We start from the raw sequence: 19,455 nt of genomic DNA on the forward strand, positions 1-19,455 counted from the left end.
AGAAAGGAGAGGAGAAAGCTCTTGAGTATTCGGTCATTAGAAGGAGGAAAATTGAAGGTAAGTTCTTGGTACCTTGCTTCTATTTTGAGGTTCATGAGTTCTTCTTGATTCTACCTTAACTCTTGAAGTATATTTTGATTTTTAGTTGTGTTGTGAGCATTTAGTCATGAATTAAAATGAAGGAAATGGTTGTTGTTTCATGTTCTTTTGATGAAAAATGGAAGATATGTGAAGTTGAGCCAAACAAATGAGCATGCATGTGCCTTAGATGCTAAAGGAAAAATCGGCTAACATGTTGTACTTTAAAATGATGAAATGGAGATTATGCTTAAGTAAAAATCATAGATATGTGATGATTGATTGGTGATATACATGTTTAAATAACATGCATGCAAGATAGGTGTATAAAAGAGTGATTTGGTAATAAATCTGCTTGGGACAGCAGCAGTAATGTGACTTTGGAAAATCACCATAAATTGTGGGAGATGAATTAGAAGCTGAATAAATTATGTAATTAAAGCTTATTGAGTCTAGTTTCTAATGAAATAAACAAGAACATATTTTGAATTCTGTACAATGAGAAATTTGATTCGTAATGAAGAGTGGTCAGATTAGTCAAACAGTGAAACATGGGAAACTTTGAGAAAAATCTGGTATTGATTGGCTAAACCAAAATTCTGAAAATTTTATGGATAAAAGATATATGAGTCTATTTTCAGGAAAATTAACGGCACTTGATTTGGAGTTTCGTAGCTCCAGTTATAAATGATTTAGTGACTGTTGCTCAGGAAGACAGCTTGCAGTGAAATTATGATTATGTGGTAAACATTGACAAAATTTGTTAATGAGTTGCTTATTGATTTCTTATAAGCTTACTATGATCTGTAGGTGTGGTTGGCGAATATTGTAAGGGATTAATCGTAGTTCGTATTTGAATAGTTAGATTAACGTGTTAGTAATCCAATTGTAAGCGGTTCGTGTGTGGATCTCGTCAGCATATCGTCGCAAACAGGTGTGTAACTAACACCTTCTTTCTTAGTCTAGATCGGTAAAAGCCAAAATGTCGAAAACCGGTATTTTGTAGATTTGCGAGTGTCGAATGCTCGTGAGGTAAATCGATTAATGTTTTTGGTAAGCTGCAATGTTTGGATTGCAAAGTGCATGATTTCGTGCCTCGATATTTTTGGGCTTAATGGGCCAAAATTGAAATGATGGGCTAACGGCCCAATTCGGTAAGAACCCTCGATGCGTGATTACATTAGTACGTGAAAGGTAGGAATATACATGAAAAACCCTAAAATAGATAAATTATTAAAATACCTTTAAAAGTGGAAAATTTACGCTTTACCCCTAGTAGATAAATTACCAAATACCCCTAGGGTTAAATTGACCTAAATGCATGTTTGATTGTTGTTATTTATGCATGCCATGTTCTTATTATCTGGTGCATGGACTGGGATATTGACGAAGGAAATCTTGAAAGTGGCTTGTCCACGTCTTGGAGGCTTTGCCTCAATTTATCATAATGAGCGCAAAGGTTTGCATCTGTGGAGTGTTAAATGGGTGGGTTGAGCTATTCCCACATGGAGTGTATGGCTGGCACGGTGGAGTGTAGTGGTTGGTGGGTTGAGTAGTCTCCCAAATGGGCTTGCATATGTTTCTTGATGTTGCATGTATTTTGAAATGGGCCTATGGGCCATCTCATTATCTGAATAAGGGGCTAAGGCCCGGTTATTGTAATTTGAAAGGGCTCGCCCAGACCACAAGGTTCTGAATGGGCTTAGGCCCAATAGGCTTGAGCTAACTTGGCTTTGAAGGGGTTTCCTTACACCGAGTTTCCCCAAACTCACCATTTTATTTTCATCCACGCAGAAATCCCCAACCATAGTGGGCTTGGAGTCGTGAGGGAATTCGAGTGGCCACCCATTCGAAAGTTTGATTTTCTTCCGTGAACTGGACATCCTTTTAATTACGTTTGAGGTTTTGGGCTTTTAAATGTAATAAGGCCGCTTATTTATTTTGATGGTTTTAATATGTATTACTAAGATAGGTATTACTTATTTTAACTGTTGAAACTGGATAGCTTTAGGGCGCGTTTCAAAAACAACAGTTGATTTCAAAATAACACGACAACAAGCAAAGCTTCCGCAATGAAAGTATTTTCCAAAATTAATCACTTTTCCTAAAAATGACTTAATCAAATCGGTTTCCTAGAAATATCCATGACGTTAAGGTGTGGCAATGGTAGTATGCATGTCTAGGATTGGATCCGAAGGAGCTTGGTACTTAGCGATCCGATGGACTCACCACCTCTTTTCCGGTTTCCTACCGGTGCATGACTTCCATTCACTTTAACCCTTAATGAATTAATCTTTTGAACATTAAGTACGATTTTCCGGACTTAGAATGGATTTTTTAACGTTTTGATGTGGCATGCGGATCCGCCATAACTTCGGGCCGGGTTTGGGGTGCTACATTTAGTGGTATCGAGCCTAGGTTGCAACAACTCGGTACTGTGGAATGGGTTTACAAAACAAAGATTTTCGAAAGCGAAAATTTTATAAAGAATGCGAAAACTCGATTTTCAAAATTTAGATCTTTAGAAGGTGACATTCAAATCTCCTACCAAGTCTGTAAGTATTACTCGAACTTTTCTCAATATTTTCTGAATTATCTGTCTCATCAAACCCTACTAGGACACTCTAGATAGGATGATACCGAAAGCATAGGAAAATCGATAAGAGATCGAAATCGTAGCTAGACTTGATTCTGCGAAAACAAACTCGAACTCACCGTCGATTCATAAAACATCCGTAATAAACACCGGAATATTGAATTGATGCATAAAATTCATAATCAAGATAAATCGATATGAGTACGAGAGCTACTCGGGAAAGAGGCCGTGGTCGAGGCCGAGGTAGTACTCAAGCTGGATCTTCATCTTCTGAACACATACCCACTGGAGTAGCACGACCACCACCGACGGATGAGAATGGGCCGTATGATAGGGCCACCGAGGATGATGCCCTGTCACAGGCAATGCTTCGTGTTCTGGAAAGGGTTGCCGGAACAAGTTCGGGCAACGAAATTCGAGGATCGATTTCTGAATGACTCTGGGCTAACAGAGCGAGATCGTTAGGGGCGTGTCTGGTATAGCCCCGAATGTGGCGAAATATTGGTTGGAGGCCACAGAACGGATTATGGACAACTTGGACTGCTCTGAGGAGATTGTGAGTGGGGTATCTGTACTAAGTCATTTAGGTCACTCGGTTAGGGTAGACAAACTGTATAGGGATGTACCCTTAGAAACTCAAGGTAAGATTTTCCCTGGAGATCTGATGGAGTTACCGTTCGGAGAGTTTGATCTCATTTTGGGAATGGACTGGCTTGTTAAGCATAAAGCGACTCTGGATTGTACTACTAAACGAATGGTGTTAAGGACCACAAAGGATGAGGAGGTTATAGTGATAGGTGAGCGAAGGGATTATTTGTCCAATGTGGTGTCGGCATTAAGAGCCGAAAAGTGGATTCGGAAAGGTTGTGAGGTCTATTTGGCATTTGTAAGTCAGTTAGAAAAGGAGGGGCTGACAGTGGATAAGGTTAGGACCGTAAAGGAGTTCCAAGATGTTTTTCCGGAGGAGCTTCCAGGATTGCCTCCGAACCGAGAAGTTGAGTTTGGAATAGATTTGTTGCCTGGAACGGCGCCCGTGTCCATCGCACCGTATAGGATGGCATCGAAGGAGTTAGTGGAGTTAAAGGCTCAAATTCAAGAGTTGTTGGATAGGGACTTTATTAGGCCAAGCGTGTCTCCATGGGGAGTACCGGTGCTATTCGTGAAAAAGAAGGATGGTAATGCGGATGTGCATTGATTATCGCCAGTTGAACAAACTGACGATTAAGAATAAGTATCCACTGCCAAGGATTGATGATCTGTTCGACCAGCTTAGAGGAGCTTCTGTATTTTCCAAGATCGACCTTCGATCTGGATATCATCAGTTAAGGGTCAAGGAGGCAGATATACATAAGACGGCATTCAGGACTCGGTATGGTCATTACGAGTTTCGGTTATGCCATTTGGATCGATTTAACGCTCTGCGGCGTTTATCGATCGATGAATCGTGTGTTCCAACCATTTTTAGATCAGTTCGTAGTCGTCTTTATTGACGATATCCTGGTATATTCTGAAAATGAAACGAAACATGATGAGTATCTCCGTATAGTGCTGCGAGTATTAAGGGAGAAGGAACTCTGTGCGAACTTTAGCAAGTGTGAATTTTGGTTGAAGGAGGTAACCTTCTTAGGACATGTGGTCTCTGCCGAGGGGATTAAGGTGGACCTCGGAAAATTGAAGCGATTTTGGAGTGGAAGCCGCCTAGGTCGGTGTCGAAATACGGAGTTTTCTAGGGCGGCATGATACTCTGAAGGTTTGTGGAAGGTTTTTCGTGATGGCAGCACCTCGACAAAACACATAAGGAAAGGAGTACCGCTTTGTATGGACTAAGAAACAGCAGGAAGCTTTTGAGAAGTTGAAGAAAGTTCGATCAAGCACTTGTGTTAATTCAAATGAGTCTGGGAATGATTTTATCAGTATAAAGGACGCATCACACGTAGGTTTGGGCTGCGTGTTAATGCAAGAGGGTAAGATGGTTGCATATGCATCACGATAGCTTAATCCTCATGAGGGAAACTATTTGACTCATGATTTAGAGTGGCAGCAGTGATATTTGCACTTAAGATTTGGAGACATTACTTGTACGGAGAAAGGTGTATTATATACACTGACCATAAGAGTCTTAAGTATTTGTTGACTCAGAAGGAGCTGAACCTTAGGCAAAGGAGATGGATTGAGTTGCTTAAGGATTATGACTGTTCGATCGAGTATCACCCAAGCAAGGCTAATGTGGTAGCCGATGCTCTAAGTCGTAGAGCTGTATCTGATCTGAGAGCAATGTTTGCTCGTCTGAGTCTATATTATGATGGAAGTCTGTTGGCTGAGTTGCAAGTGAGGCCAACCTGGGTTGATCAGATTAAGGAAAAACAGTTGAAAGATGAGTCTTTGGTCGCTCGTTTTCAACAAGTTAAGGAAGGGGAAACTTCTGAGTTTGGGAGCCAGAAGAGACGATGCAACAGCAATACCCTTATCTGTTTGGATTAGGTAAATTTCGAGGACGAAATTTCTTTAAGGAGGGTAGAGTTGTAACGCCCCAATTTTCGGGAATCCTGTGAATGTTGGCATAGGTTTAATTATGTTAGTGGGCCTCTAGAAGGCCCAAGCTTAAGATAGAACCCAGTAATTTTAGTTAATCTTTGTTCCATAAGAAAAATGGAGTGAAATTATGAAATAGGACCTATGTGAAAATGTTTGAAAATGCTATAGGCTAAATTGAAGTGGCCAAATAAATAGGACTGCAAAATAGGAGGATTTGCATGACAAACCTCCTATTTTACATGAAGTGGCCAACCATCATGTTGTTGTAGACAAAATGTACACTTGATATCCATAATTTATGGTACAAATTGATACAAATTGATAATAGGTTAGGTAAATGTTCCATGATAATGGGTTAGGTAAATGTTTCATGATAATAGGTTAGGTAAATGTTCCATGATAATGGGTTAGGTAAATGTTTCATGATAATGGGTTAGGTAAATGTTTCATGATAAGAATATCATGTCTTTTGTATTAAAGAATTAAATGGATGAAATATGAAGTTTTATTAAAAGAAAAAGGGGTGAAAAGAACAAAGTTTTGTCCATCTTTGTTCATCATAGCTGAAAGTTAGAGAAGAGAAAGGAGAGGAGAAAGCTCTTGAGTATTCGGTCATTAGAAGGAGGAAAATTGAAGGTAAGTTCTTGGTACCTTGCTTCTATTTTGAGGTTCATGAGTTCTTCTTGATTCTACCTTAACTCTTGAAGTATATTTTGATTTTTAGTTGTGTTGTGAGCATTTAGTCATGAATTAAAATGAAGGAAATGGTTGTTGTTTCATGTTCTTTTGATGAAAAATGGAAGATATGTGAAGTTGAGCCAAACAAATGAGCATGCATGTGCCTTAGATGCTAAAGGAAAAATCGGCTAACATGTTGTACTTTAAAATGATGAAATGGAGATTATGCTTAAGTAAAAATCATAGATATGTGATGATTGATTGGTGATATACATGTTTAAATAACATGCATGCAAGATAGGTGTATGAAAGAGTGATTTGGTAATAAATCTGCTTGGGACAGCAGCAGTAATGTGACTTTGGAAAATCACCATAAATTGTAGGAGATGAATTAGAAGCTGAATAAATTATTTAATTAAAGCTTATTGAGTCTAGTTTCTAATGAAATAAACAAGAACATATTTTGAATTCTGTACAATGAGAAATTTGATTCGTAATGAAGAGTGGTCAGATTAGTCAAACAGTGAAACATGGGAAACTTTGAGAAAAATCTGGTATTGATTGGCTAAACCAAAAATTCTGAAAATTTTATGGATAAAAGATATATGAGTCTATTTTCAGGGAAAATTAACGGCACTTGATTTGGAGTTTCGTAGCTCCAGTTATAAATGATTTAGTGACTGTTGCTCAGGAAGACAGCTTGCAGTGAAATTATGATTATGTGGTAAACATTGACAAAAATTTGTTAATGAGTTGCTTATTGATTTCTTATAAGCTTACTATGATCTGTAGGTGTGGTTGGCCGAATATTGTAAGGGATTAATACGTAGTTCGTATTTGAATAGTTAGATTAACGTGTTAGTAATCCAATTGTAGGTGGTTCGTGTGTGGATCTCGTCAGCATATCGTCGCAAACAGGTGTGTAACTAACACCCTCTTTCTTAGTCTAGATCGGTAAAAGCCAAAATGTCGAAAACCGGTATTTTGTAGATTTGCGAGTGTGCGAATGCTCGTGAGGTAAATCGATTAATGTTTTTGGTAAGCTGCAATGTTTGGATTGCAAAGTGCATGATTTCGTGCCTCGATATTTTTGGGCTTAATGGGCCAAAATTGAAATGATGGGCTAACGGCCCAATTCGGTAAGAACCCTCGATGCGTGATTCTCGTTAGTACGTGAAAGGTAGGAATATACATGAAAACCCTAAAATAGATAAATTATTGAAATACCTTTAAAAGTGGAAAATTTACAGTTTACCCCTAGTAGATAAATTACCAAATACCCCTAGGGTTAAATTGACCTAAATGCATGTTTGATTTGTTATTTATTGCATGCCATGTTCTTATTATCTGGTGCATGGGACCGGGATATTGACGAGGAAGTATCGAAAGTGGCTTGTCCACGTCTTGGAGGCTTTGCCTCAATTCTATCGATAACCGAGCAAACAAGGTCGCATCTGTGGAGTGTTAAATGGGTGGGTTGAGCTATTCCCCACATGGAGTGTATGGCTGGTACGGGTGGAGTGTAGTGGTTGGTGGGTTGAGTAGTCTCCCAAATGGGCTTGCATATGTTTACTTGATGTTGCATGTATTTTGAAATGGGCCTATGGGCCATCATTGTTATCTGAATAAGGGCTAAGGCCCGTTTATTGTAATTTGAAAGGGCTCGCCCAAGATTACCATTGTTACTGAATGGGCTTAGGCCCAATAGGCTTGAGCTGACTTGGGCTTTGAAGGGGTTTCCTTACACACCGAGTTTCCCCAAACTCACCATTTTATTTTCATCCACGCAGAAATCCCCAACCATAGTGGGCTTGGAGTCGTGAGGGAATTGAGTGGCCACCCGCTTTGAAAGTTTGATTTTCTTCCGTGAATGGACATCCTTTTAATTACGTTTGAGGTTTTGGGCTTTTAAATGTAATAAGGCCGCTTATTTATTTTTGATGGTTTTAATATGTATTACTAAGATAGGTATTACTTATTTTAACTGTTGAAACTGGATAGCTTTAGGCGCATTTTCAAAAACAACAGTTGATTTCAAAATAACACGACAACAAGCAAAGCTTCGCAATGAAAGTATTTTCCAAAATTAATCACTTTTCCTAAAATGGCTTAATCAAATCGGTTTCTAGAAATATCCATGACGTTAAGGTGTGGCAATGGCGGATGCATGTCTAGGATTGGATCCGAAGGAGCTTGGTATTAAGCGGTCCGATGGACTCACCACCTCTTTTCCGGTTTCCTACCGGTGCATGACTTCCATTCACTTTAACCCTTAATGAATTAATCTTTTGAACATTAAGTACGATTTTCTGGACTTAGAATGGATTTTTTTTTTTAACGTTTTTGATGTGGCATGCCGGATCCGGCCATAACTTCTGGGCCGGGTTTGGGGTGCTACATGGCAAGCCATCATTTCTTTTTCGTTGAAGCAGATAAATATGTTCATACAAAATTTATTGGTAGTGACTGTGTGATCATATGCTTGTATGCAAATGATATGCTTGTTTTCAGTACTAGTTATGAGTTAATATTTGAAATAAAGTGTTTTCTTGCTTCTAAATTTGACATGAACAATATGAGTAAGACAAATGTTATATTGAGTGCTAAAATCATAAGGAAAAGTGATAATATAATGTTATCACAAAAATATTATGTTGAGAAACTTTTAGAAAAATTAGACATTTTGATGTCAAATTAGTGAATGCTTATGATGCTAATACTCAATTAAAAAATAGAGGTGACCCTATTGCTCTATCTAAATATGAGCATATCATTAAAAGTTAGATGCATTTAATAAATTTTACTCGACATAATATAACATATATTGTACGTAGATTGAACAGATACATACATAGTCCAAATCATGAGCATTAGTCTAGCTAATGAGATATTTAAAAGGTACTATGAATTATGTTATTTAGTTTAGTGGATTTCCTACTATATTGGAAGGATAAAGTGATGCTAATTAGATCTAAATTCAAATTAGGCAAAATCTACTAGTGGTGATTTGTTCACCCTTAGTAGTGGCAACTAATTCTATCATGAAATAATAATTTACTACTTTAGAGTTGGTGGGTAAGGAGGTTGAATGGTTAAAAAATTCTTAAAAAATATTTCATTTGGTACAAAACCAATACCTTTTGTGTCATTACATTGTGATTGCTAATTGACAGTAATCATTGCAAGAATAAAAGTTTCAATGGTAAAAATAGACATATTTCTATGAGACATAATGTGATAAAATAATTGCAAAAAAATGAAGTCATATCCCTTGATTATGTGAAGTGAAAAGTGAATTTGGACCATCCTCTAACTATACATGTAGGAAGAAAAACTAATAAATGAAACATTAAGGGAAACAACAATGTTGGTAACCTAATCTATGAGATTGTGATCCTATGAATTAGGTTATGAGATTGTGATCCTATGAATTAGGTTCATATGACTAACAAGTCATTAGTTTATTCTTTGAGCACTACTATGAATTAGGTTCATATGACTAACAAGTCATTAGTTTATTCTTTGAGCACTACAAAATCATGTTATTCCTATAGTGTAAATAGTGTTAAAATTGCAAAGAAAGTGAGGATGAATAAACTCTTACTAAAATTCGTATCTTTTATAGGTAGCACATTAATCTACAATATACATTTGATGAATTGATTTATATGAGTGTGAAGTGAGCTCGCTTTTATGATATTTTTTAAAAAAGTCTTTAAAGTAATCATTAAAATCTAGGTGCATACATGGTTTATTAGTGCACAACTGTATTGAAGAACAAAATTATGAATATAATATGATTAATGAGAATTTTAACTTAGATGATAGAATTTTTATTCATTGAAGACACCATAATCAACAAAGAACTCTACAATAGGCTTTCCATTTTTTTTTTTTATGAAATATATGGAGAATTGTTGAAAATTAAGGGTATTTCAAAATAACTTTATGTCGCATCCATTAGATAAACCTTTTTGCCTTTTGTCTATATGATAATAATTTATTGGGTTTGTACGACCTTATGGAAAGGAGGGTTCGCGTGCACGAGAACTGGGCTCAGCAACATTTTGACTAACCTTACTTTGAGGGCTATGTATATCATGCACTGGCAACATTTTAAAACTGTACCGAACAATAACTCCTCCCTCGTGCATTACTTGATGAGTGTTAGTTCGTTACTATTTTTTGTTAAAATAGAAGAGCTTATTGGATACTGAAGAATACTCGTTACTGTTCTACACACCTTAAATTTTAGTGCTCTAATTTTTAGATTTCATTTTTTGTTTACTTTTTATAACGATGTAAGTGTTCAAGAACACTGGGCGTAAACCTTGTTTTAATGAAAAGAATAAAACTTTTTAAAATTTTGCTCAGTGCCTATTTTGATTGCCCAATAATATTGAATTCTCCACGGCTTGAGCTTATGGACTGATTCCAAAAAGAATTAAACAGATAAAGGTGTTAGAACAATATAAGCAGGCCACAATCCAATTCTAAAAGGGCCAAGCAACCAGTGTATGATCAAGTGTCATCATTAGAGTAAGCCCTCTGACATAACGCTACCAAGCAGTCTGAGATTGCCAAGTGAAAAACTGGCCCTGGAACCAGGTATAAAGATCTTATAAGTACGTTACATCACCCCCCTTTAACCTTTAATAGCTGTGCTCTTTGCTTTTGCCTTACCATTATCCGTCCCAATTCCGAATCCTAGTTTCTTGTAAGAGCATTGTCCAGCAAAGCCCAGCCTACCTAACCCAAACCAGCATATCAACAATGCTGAAAGCATGGAATAAGATGGATTCACATCATTGTCTACTCTTGTTTGGTGGGACATGAGGTGATTCGTCTTTTCCTATCTAAATCTATGTTTTTGGATTTTAAGAAAATGCACCAAACTATAAGAAATATAGTCCCACCATTTCTAGTTTGGATAATGCTTTTTCTGGTAAGGAAGATTTCAAAATAAAAGCAAGCTGATAAAAAAATTTGAATAAATGCAAGAATCAATATTGAAAATCGGGTTGGCCAATTGTCATTTGATTTCGAATTTAACCACTGGACAGTACATATAGATATTTGTGTCCATTTACTTTCGTAATTTATCTGTTGTACGAGTTGAATGAAATCACCTACGAAATTAGAACACAAGAAAGACACGTTTACTAATTCATTACTCGTCACAAAAAAAAGAAAACACAGACAAGCAGTTCAATTGGGGGGAGGGGGAAGTAGAAAGGCTATAAAAAGACAGCACAGGGGACTTTGAAAACCGGTACAAACTGGAAGCACCCAGCAATACATTTTCCAACAAAGAGTACATAAAATTATAAACCCACAAATGGGATTTTCTCGATTGCACTCTCTTTAAACCCCGTCGCACTTGTGGTACATTTGCTGCGAAAATCAGAATCATGCTTTCGTCGCAGCAGCATTGGGGAGAAACGGTATCATCTCTTCGATTTTGATCCAACATTTATTTGGGTCGCCCTTTGTTTAATCAAAGAGGATGATAAGGCACATAGCCCAACATGCTCGTTACGTTTGTTACGACATCGTTGCACTTTGTCAGGAGGCTTAGCATCTGCTGTGAAATATCCATGCTTGTTGTACTACTAGCTGGTAGGGTGGTGGTTTGAGTATTAAGATTGTGAACATTTCTGGGAGCCACTTCGGTGGGGGCTTTCCCAAATTGAGGAATAGGGGGATTAACAGGAAACGAAGACGAAGATTGAGGAATGACCTTTTGAATGTTCTTAGTATTAAATTCCATTGCAACAGAAGGTGCAGCAGTATCACCAAAACTGGGATTGTTGTTGAAGTTGTTTCTATTACCAACCATCAATTGATCTCCCCTACTAGTTTCTTCCCCACCCAACATGAATTTTACACGCGCTGTACCTCTACCTCCATTACCTCCACTTGCCTGCCCTGCCTCTTCACTTGTTGATTTCTTCAAGCAGGACTTCAGCTGGACCGTCGTTTGTGGAAGTGGCTGGTGTGCAACCACCGGTGCTGCTGGTCTTTCAACCACAGGATCCTTAACTCGTATGGTTTCACTGCCAGTCTCGTCTCCTCGTGCCTTGTCAGAATCTAGTGCTTCAGCTGTAGGAGCTTCCACACTTCGAAGATGGTATCTCACGTTCACATTGCCAAATAGGGAGTTGGTTCCATTAGCATATCTATATGCAGCCTGAGCATCAATCTTGTGTCTGAAGACAACACGGCATGTTGAGGACTTCCAAAACACACGGATAGCTGACTGATCTAATGAGCCGAAGCGTCCAAATCTTGCCTTCAATTCTGCAACTGATGGAAGTGATACCTGAGGAGGAAACTTCATAACCAGCATTGTAGGCTCAACAGCCCTAGGTAGAGACTCCACTTTCCTTGCAGAATCTGGTTTTTTAGGTGGTCTTGCTGGGAGCCCTGTAGTTGGCTGTTCTTTAACTTCAACTTTTGGAGCTTCCGAAGCCCTCAGATTGCCCTTCTTCTCTGCAGCTAATGATTTCAACTGACTAAGTTTTTTCAACCTCTTTGCAGCAATTTCTTCTAGACGATCAGATGGGAGACGCTTCAGTCCAGCTTTTGTTGGATCATCAGGTCTTGCAAGGGGTCTCACTGGTTTTGAAGGAGTCGAGTCTCTAACATTCTCCTTGGTGTTGTCAGAGCCTCCAACCAAAGGAGGTTTACCAGCACGAAGCTCAGTAGAATCCATCTCTGATGTTGGTAACACAACCAAACTTTTCTGATAAACAAGTGACCGGTATCGCAAAAAGCATTGCCTAACGATTGTTGGGCTATTCCTTTCCACACCATGAAAGGGATCAAGAGCCAGAGCATGCAAATCACTCAGTAGTTGTGCAAGTTCAAATCCAGAATTTCCCACACCAATGGTTGTGGAAGCCCCAACAGAATTGAATGAGGAATGAGTAGGATCAACATCTTTCTTCAGCTGATTCGCCTGAGACTCTTCTCTAGGACCCAAACCAATCTGTGCGGATTTGGCCCCATCTTTTCCAAGGAGAGAAGGCTTCTTTGGTTTATCAGAGTTTGTTTCTGAACCAGTCTCCTTCTTCTTTTTCTTCTTCTTTTTCTCCACCGAAGCAGAGTTCTCAACACCTATATCAGCTGAGGAGCGCTTTTTCACTTTCTTCACCCCACCCTCAGCAGTCATGCCACCAGGGCGCTTTATATCAACTGGGTAAGGATGCCCACTGGTAAGACCATCTCGAACTTGATCTAATCCCTGGCCTCCTTCCAGTTTTGCAGTGGAATCCATATCAGGTTTCTGAACTACTTCATATGATCTGGACAATTTTCCACCCTCAGATTTTGGGTCAAATATAACATCACCTTCGGACTGAAAAGTTGCAGACACACCATCACTTTTATTCAAAGACGGCTTTTCATCTATAGCAGCAGCGGGGGCTGAAGTCTGGTTTGCAGATGGAACTGCATTTCCAGATAAATCTCCACTAGAACTTACACCATCCTTGCTCATAACAACAGTCTGCTCTTGTTTTACTGGAATCTGAGAAACTGGAGCCCTCTTCTGCAACACATAATCTCCAGCTACAAATGTTGGTGATCCCTCTCTGAAAGTTGATGGCATTGTTGGACTAGCTGCTTCGTCTCTTCGTTTGAATAGGTATCTGTCTTTCTTTAAATGGTCCTTAGCTTTTACAGGTTTTTTAGAACTCTTCCCACCACCTAAGGCTTCTGCGATCACCAGTGGTCCACTCAAAGGAGCTGGAAATGGAAACAAAGAAGGCAATAATCTAATAAGAACAAGGCATGACAGTGTTCACGATTAAATCAATAACCAAGAAAAATGCATGCAAATATTATCGCAGGATGCAAGATGCAGAGGGGCACAAAGATTGCTTCCATCCTTTCAGTGCTGTGTGATACTCAACAATGATATTGCAAACCTGATAAGCAACTTTTCTGTTACTTTTGGCAGTTGTTCATTAACAGGAAATGTGTAAAAGAGAGACTTAAAGATCAATCACAAGGCTACAAATCCAAATACAAGTTGTTGCAGTCGCAATATCACAAAATCAAGTCACATTTTACCGTTCACATGGAAGCCAGAGTCATTATAGTGTTCTGACCCCTCCAATGAGAAGTGGTAGAGACCTTCTCCAGAATAGTCAACATAAAAGAAAATTTTTTATGATGGAAAAAGAGAAAGAAGAAATGTTTTGATAAAAACCAAAATCTACAGTTAAAAGACAGTTTTTGAGAGATCAAAATCATAAAAGAAACTCATTTCATGATTGTATTAAGACACGTATGACAGATATCATACTGGCACAAACCTGCATGCATTGAATATCACTACTAACGCAACAAAGTCATTAGAAACGCACATCTGACTTTAACCAAGCATCATTCAATAAAAAAAATGTGATATCAAAAGAGATACTGTAGAAATTAAAAAAAAAAAAAGAATTAGAAGCCATGAAATGAATGCAATAAAATACCAGCTTTAGCCATGTGAAACTTGTAACTATTTCAGCCTAAAGTCTCATGAGTGCAGGCAATACTGCATTCAAAAACAACACAACATTTGAATTTTAATGTAACAGAGAAGGCAGAACAGATTGCAAAGAAATCCATGAAATCAAAACCTGAAACAGTTTTCAAGAATCAGCAATGCAGATTAGACAAGTACCTCGCGGTGCCTCTTTAGAAAGTCGTGTTGGAGCATCAACAGCCGAATTAGAAGGGCGTGATGGCCGCACCCCAAAAGCCTGTGCATACGTCTCATCATACTCCTCAAACACAGCCTTCCGGAAAGAACAAACAGTAGCCTTATTCTTAAGAAACTCAATGCTTTGCTGGTCAAAAGCTCCAGTGTCTGATGCCAATTGTTTCACAAATGAAAGGGTCTCACTAGGCTTAAAACTATTTCTTGCATTCCTAATCTGATTCACTGAATAAACCCCATTTGGTTCATAATCAGGCACATCAACTACAAAGTACCCTTGGACATTTGTGGGCCGAAAATTATATGGGTTCCTACATTTACAAGCCAAACCAAGACCACGCCTCCGACTTGCCTCATCCATGGCCTCTTCCACAGCCTTGACAAAAGTCCTCGAGTTTGTCTGCTGTGATTTCTCCATAAAATGACGATCAAAAGGGACAAGCTCAGCTGGGTCGAACCATCCATAACTACTATCCCCAAAGAACGCAACTAACACATGTCCCTCTCTCCTTGTCCGCCGTACAGATGAAGATGCAAATGCTTCGTTAAATATATGCCCAGGCCACCAAGGATGAGATTTCACCTTTCCCCAAACCATATCACCCACTTCAAACCCATAACTCAACGCCCTTGAAGTCCCTCCACCAATTCTATCATTGGCTACATAATCATCGAACTCAGATAACAAGGACTTATAGTCTGAACCAGTATCCTTCTCCAGCTTCTCTGAATTCTCTATTCTATCATTCTCATCGTCGTTTATCATATCATTCTGTTCCACTCGATCATTTACATCAAAAACCCTAGATTCGTCGCCTATTCTTCTATCTGCACTATTGGCATTACTCTCCCTAACCTCCTCAGATCTATTATTCTCTGAAACCCTAAAATCTTTCAAATCGAGCTCCATTGGAGAAACCCTAGCTTCTTCATCAGAAACTCCTAAGCTCAATCTATTGTCTTCATTACGGCTACCAATAGCTTCATCGGTAGAAACCCTAGCTTTCTCTTCGATTTTATCCGATCGTTTATCAAATTCAGCATCGTCGTTCACAACAGGTATCATTCTTTTAATAGCTAAAGCAAAATAAAGAAGCAAAGTCAAAGCCCTGTAAAATTCTAGAGCTTAAATGAGATACATGTAACTGATAAACATACCTTTGTTAGAGAACGATTACAGAAGTTGTTCTTTATTTTTTTCCAGGAAAGTGAGAGAAAATTAGGGAAGAGAGATTTTTTTAGGATAATAATTATAATAGATACAAATGAAACAGTGAAGATAATAAACCAAAGACATAGAGAAAGAGGTGTGTTTGGATGGAAAGAAAATCTGGGGATTTTGCGATTTTCCCTTTCTCTACTGCCCTCGTTATATTTTCCTTTTATTTTACTTTTAAAAAAGTTCGGAGATTATTACGGCTGGTTGATTGTATATATGGATTTTATAGGGCACAACAGCGGTGTACAAATGGCTCAGTACACATCAATCATCGACCGTACCTCGTTTTTCAGAACCGCCTGATCCATTATATTTCGAGACGGCGATATTGATATTATAAGGGTAACTGTGAGATTATATTAGTAGTAAGATATATGATTAGTTAAGTTGGGTAAATTATTTACGTAGTCATTTAATTATTATGTGTTTTGTTTTATTCATTTAGTTTAAAAATTATTTAATTATTAATGTTATCTACATTTGATATTTTAGTCGCTCTTCTTATGAAATTATTTTTTATTTAAATTTTCGATAAAATTATTAACAAAATGCTAACATGGTATTTTGTTATTAGTATAATAGTAAATTTAGTCTTTAAATATTTATGAATTCTATTAATTTGATCCTAATTCTATAAAACTAAATAAATTTAATCCTTAACTTTATATATTCTACCAATTTAATCTTGATTTTAATTTTTTAAATAAATAAAATAAAAAATAGGCCTCTTATAAAAATAATATTTAAAAATTAATTAATTAAAAAATGAAATGAAGAACAAATTAATTACAAAATGTAATGTTTATTACAAGAGCTTTGCGTGTCGCTAGACCTATTCATGGGTCGGCCTGCCTAAAATGTGGGAGGATTTGGACAAAAATATAGGCCCGAAAAATGAGCTTGGATAAAAAAATAAGGTATATTTAAAAAACGGGCCTAGCCCAGTTAATTCACAAAAGATAATTTTTTTGTTTTAATATTATTTTCTTATTGTTTTGCTACCAATTTACTATTATGTTGCTATTATTTTATTGTTATTATTTAGATCTTGTATAAAACTTATTTTATTGTTAATTTTGTTATTATTTTAAAGATATTTGTTAATTTTGTTATTATTTTAGAGATATTTACTTGTTAAGTTGCATCTATCTTAATGTTATTTAAGTATACATATTTTTAAAATTTATTTTCAATTTGTTGGGAAATATTTATCTTGATGTTTTAATATTTTGATGTATTATATATATTTTAAAATTATATAAAATTAATATAGACGGTCGGGTCAGGCTTGGGTTTTAACATTTTTATTCGGGTTTGGCTTTGGGCAAAAATTTTAGACTCATTTTTCGAGTTGGACCCAAGCTTAGTAAACGAGCTTAAATTTTTAGTTGAGCCCAGCCCAACCCGACCCATGCACACCTTTAATTATCGCTTGACACATTGGCAACACAAAAAAATAAAAAAACTGAAAAAGTGAAAAAAATTTAATGAGACTTCACACATCAAATTTAAAAAAAAATTAGCAAAATAAAAATGAAAAAGTAAAAATTAAAAAAGTTGGTTTGTGGTTCCAACACAATAGTAGTTTTTTCCCTGCATTTAATGACTTAATGGCTTTTCCATGCATTATATTCATGCATTTAATGCATTTTCCCTACATTTAACTTTTTTTCTCTGCATTTAATCCGTAAAACAACAGTTTTTTTTTATTTAATCAAGGGGTGTTCCTGATGTATTGGCAGCACCAACTAATTTTTTTTCAACTTTTTTTTCTTGTATATTTTTTAAAAATTAAATTCATTGATGCTGCTAATTTGTCTGGTAACATTTAAAATTATTGTAGTAAACACTCTATTTTCATAATTAATTTATTCTCCACCCTATTTTATAATTAATTAATTTTTAATATTATTTTTATATAAAAAACCTAAAAAGTAGTTAATAATTCACTTTTGATAAACAAAAATACGTAAAAGTTTTAAAAATATAAAAAAGTTATAAAATTAAATATATATTTATTTAAAAATGTTTTTAAATATTTTCCTAATGAAACTTGCAAAGTAGTTCTTGTTTGTTTGTTTCTCATTTATAGTTTACAATAGGATCAATAGAAGCGAAGCCATTGAGTCTTTTTATTCTAACTCTCTTTTCCTTCAACTTTGGGTATTAATTTCTCGTCAGATGTATAGAGCAAGATGATTGATGATCCAATGTAACCCTATGTAATTCATTTTCAATATCTTGATTCTTTTAAAAAAATCGATTTTCGATGTTTGAGTTAAATAATAAAAAGTCTAATTTTTTTAAACAAAATTTCAAGTTTAAGTCTTATGAATAAAGAAATAAAACTAAAAAGCATACCTATGTTTAGTTGTCTAGCTCAAATTGACTCCAAATTATAATTTTAGGATATGTGAAAGTATGTCTCGCATTTCGACCAAAATAGTGTGTAATGTCGTAACGAGAAGAAGCTTTTTGTCCCGACTACATGATCCTTCTTCGTCCCAAAGCATAAACGCCATGTCGTGTTCCCCAAGTTTCTCGACTTTCTTCTCTTAGTTAAACTCTGTTTCAGTTTCTCACTTAAACTTTGATTAACCTAGGGATATTCTAGTCATAAGAGCTACGAATTTTAGCCTATAAATAGGCCTTAGTTACTTTAGGTTTTACACAACATAAATTTTTAGATTGAGAGAATTTTGTTCTTTGTTTTGAAAGGTCTTTCTGTAACGCCCTGAGTAACTTATTCCTGTTTTTGTAAATATTTAACACAAATGTGTATTTGCTTCAGTGGTTAAATGTTCTAGGTGTGTGTGTGAGGTCTTGGGTTCAAGTCTCATATTAGTAAATTTTGTTATTTTTATCCAAGCTTTACCCTTGTTGAGTAGGCTTATATAAGATTGTCTGTTAATCCATAATAGAATGAGCCTATTGCTTCGAGTAGTAAAGGGGTTAGTATGTTGGAGGTCCTATGTTTGAATCCCTACGCGAGCGTGGGTATTAATTTTTGCTTAGTTGACTTGTAGAGTCTCGGTTGAACTAAAATTCTAAAGTGGTTGAGATTGAGGTGTTAGTGGGAGAAAGATAAGGGATGTTGGTAATATCTTTTTATTTTTCTTTTGTTCAAAATTTTCCCTCTCTTCCTAGAAAAAATTGATGTCAGTTCTTCTCCTTTTTTTTTTCTTCTTTGTATTTCGTTCATTTTCTTAGTCTGTTGAACTGCTGACTAAGCCTAACATCTTGCTGATCTGTTTTCTTTCGATCATTTGATAGGTTTTGTATTGTTAGAATCTTAACGCTTTTTGGCTAAGTGTTTAACGAGATGGTTGTTTTGTTGCTCTCGGTTTAGGCGAAGGACAGGAATCGACTTGGGCTTCTACAGTGATTTGAGTGTTTGGGGTTTGTGTTCGTTAACGTTGAGTAATCACATATGTTGATTGATGTTGTAAAACTTCGATTGTGAAACAATCTCGATTGAGTTTTCTTAAGTGTTACTAAATTTGAACTTTGGAATGTTGATTTTTAGGTTCTAGAGGGCTCGTGTTTGCAGTAGTATCAAAATCGAACCAAGTCTGTACTCGAAACACAGAAAATAAAACTTTAGTAAAAGCTAAAAATTTGTTCTGCCGATGCCAC

At 36.6% G+C, this 19,455-nt stretch overlaps 1 protein-coding gene across 1 annotated transcript; it reads right to left on the reverse strand.

The window, feature by feature from the left end:
- Positions 1-11,024: 11,024 nt before the first annotated feature.
- On the reverse strand, positions 11,025-16,155 carry LOC108453111 (PWWP domain-containing protein 1). The gene is made up of 3 exons (XM_017751039.2): positions 15,759-16,155; positions 14,565-15,677; positions 11,025-13,636 (listed from the first exon to the last, which is right to left on the reverse strand). Exons 2-3 carry the CDS (start codon positions 15,664-15,666, stop codon positions 11,385-11,387), a joined length of 3,354 nt encoding a protein of 1,117 aa, XP_017606528.1. The 5' UTR covers positions 15,667-15,677; positions 15,759-16,155; the 3' UTR covers positions 11,025-11,384.
- Between the last annotated feature and the right edge of the window lie 3,300 nt (positions 16,156-19,455).

The sequence above is a fragment of the Gossypium arboreum genome, chromosome 5 (assembly GCF_025698485.1).
Source record: "Gossypium arboreum isolate Shixiya-1 chromosome 5, ASM2569848v2, whole genome shotgun sequence".
Lineage (NCBI taxonomy): Eukaryota > Viridiplantae > Streptophyta > Magnoliopsida > Malvales > Malvaceae > Gossypium > Gossypium arboreum.

Excerpts from the sequence above, each read along its gene's own strand:
- LOC108453111 (XM_017751039.2), bottom strand. The coding sequence starts at position 15,666 with ATGATACCTGTTGTGAACGACGATGCTGAATTTGATAAACGATCGGAT. Across the intron at positions 13,637-14,564 it reads TTCTAAAGAGGCACCGCGAG|CTCCTTTGAGTGGACCACTG; the intron begins GTACTTGTCTAA and ends TTCCATTTCCAG.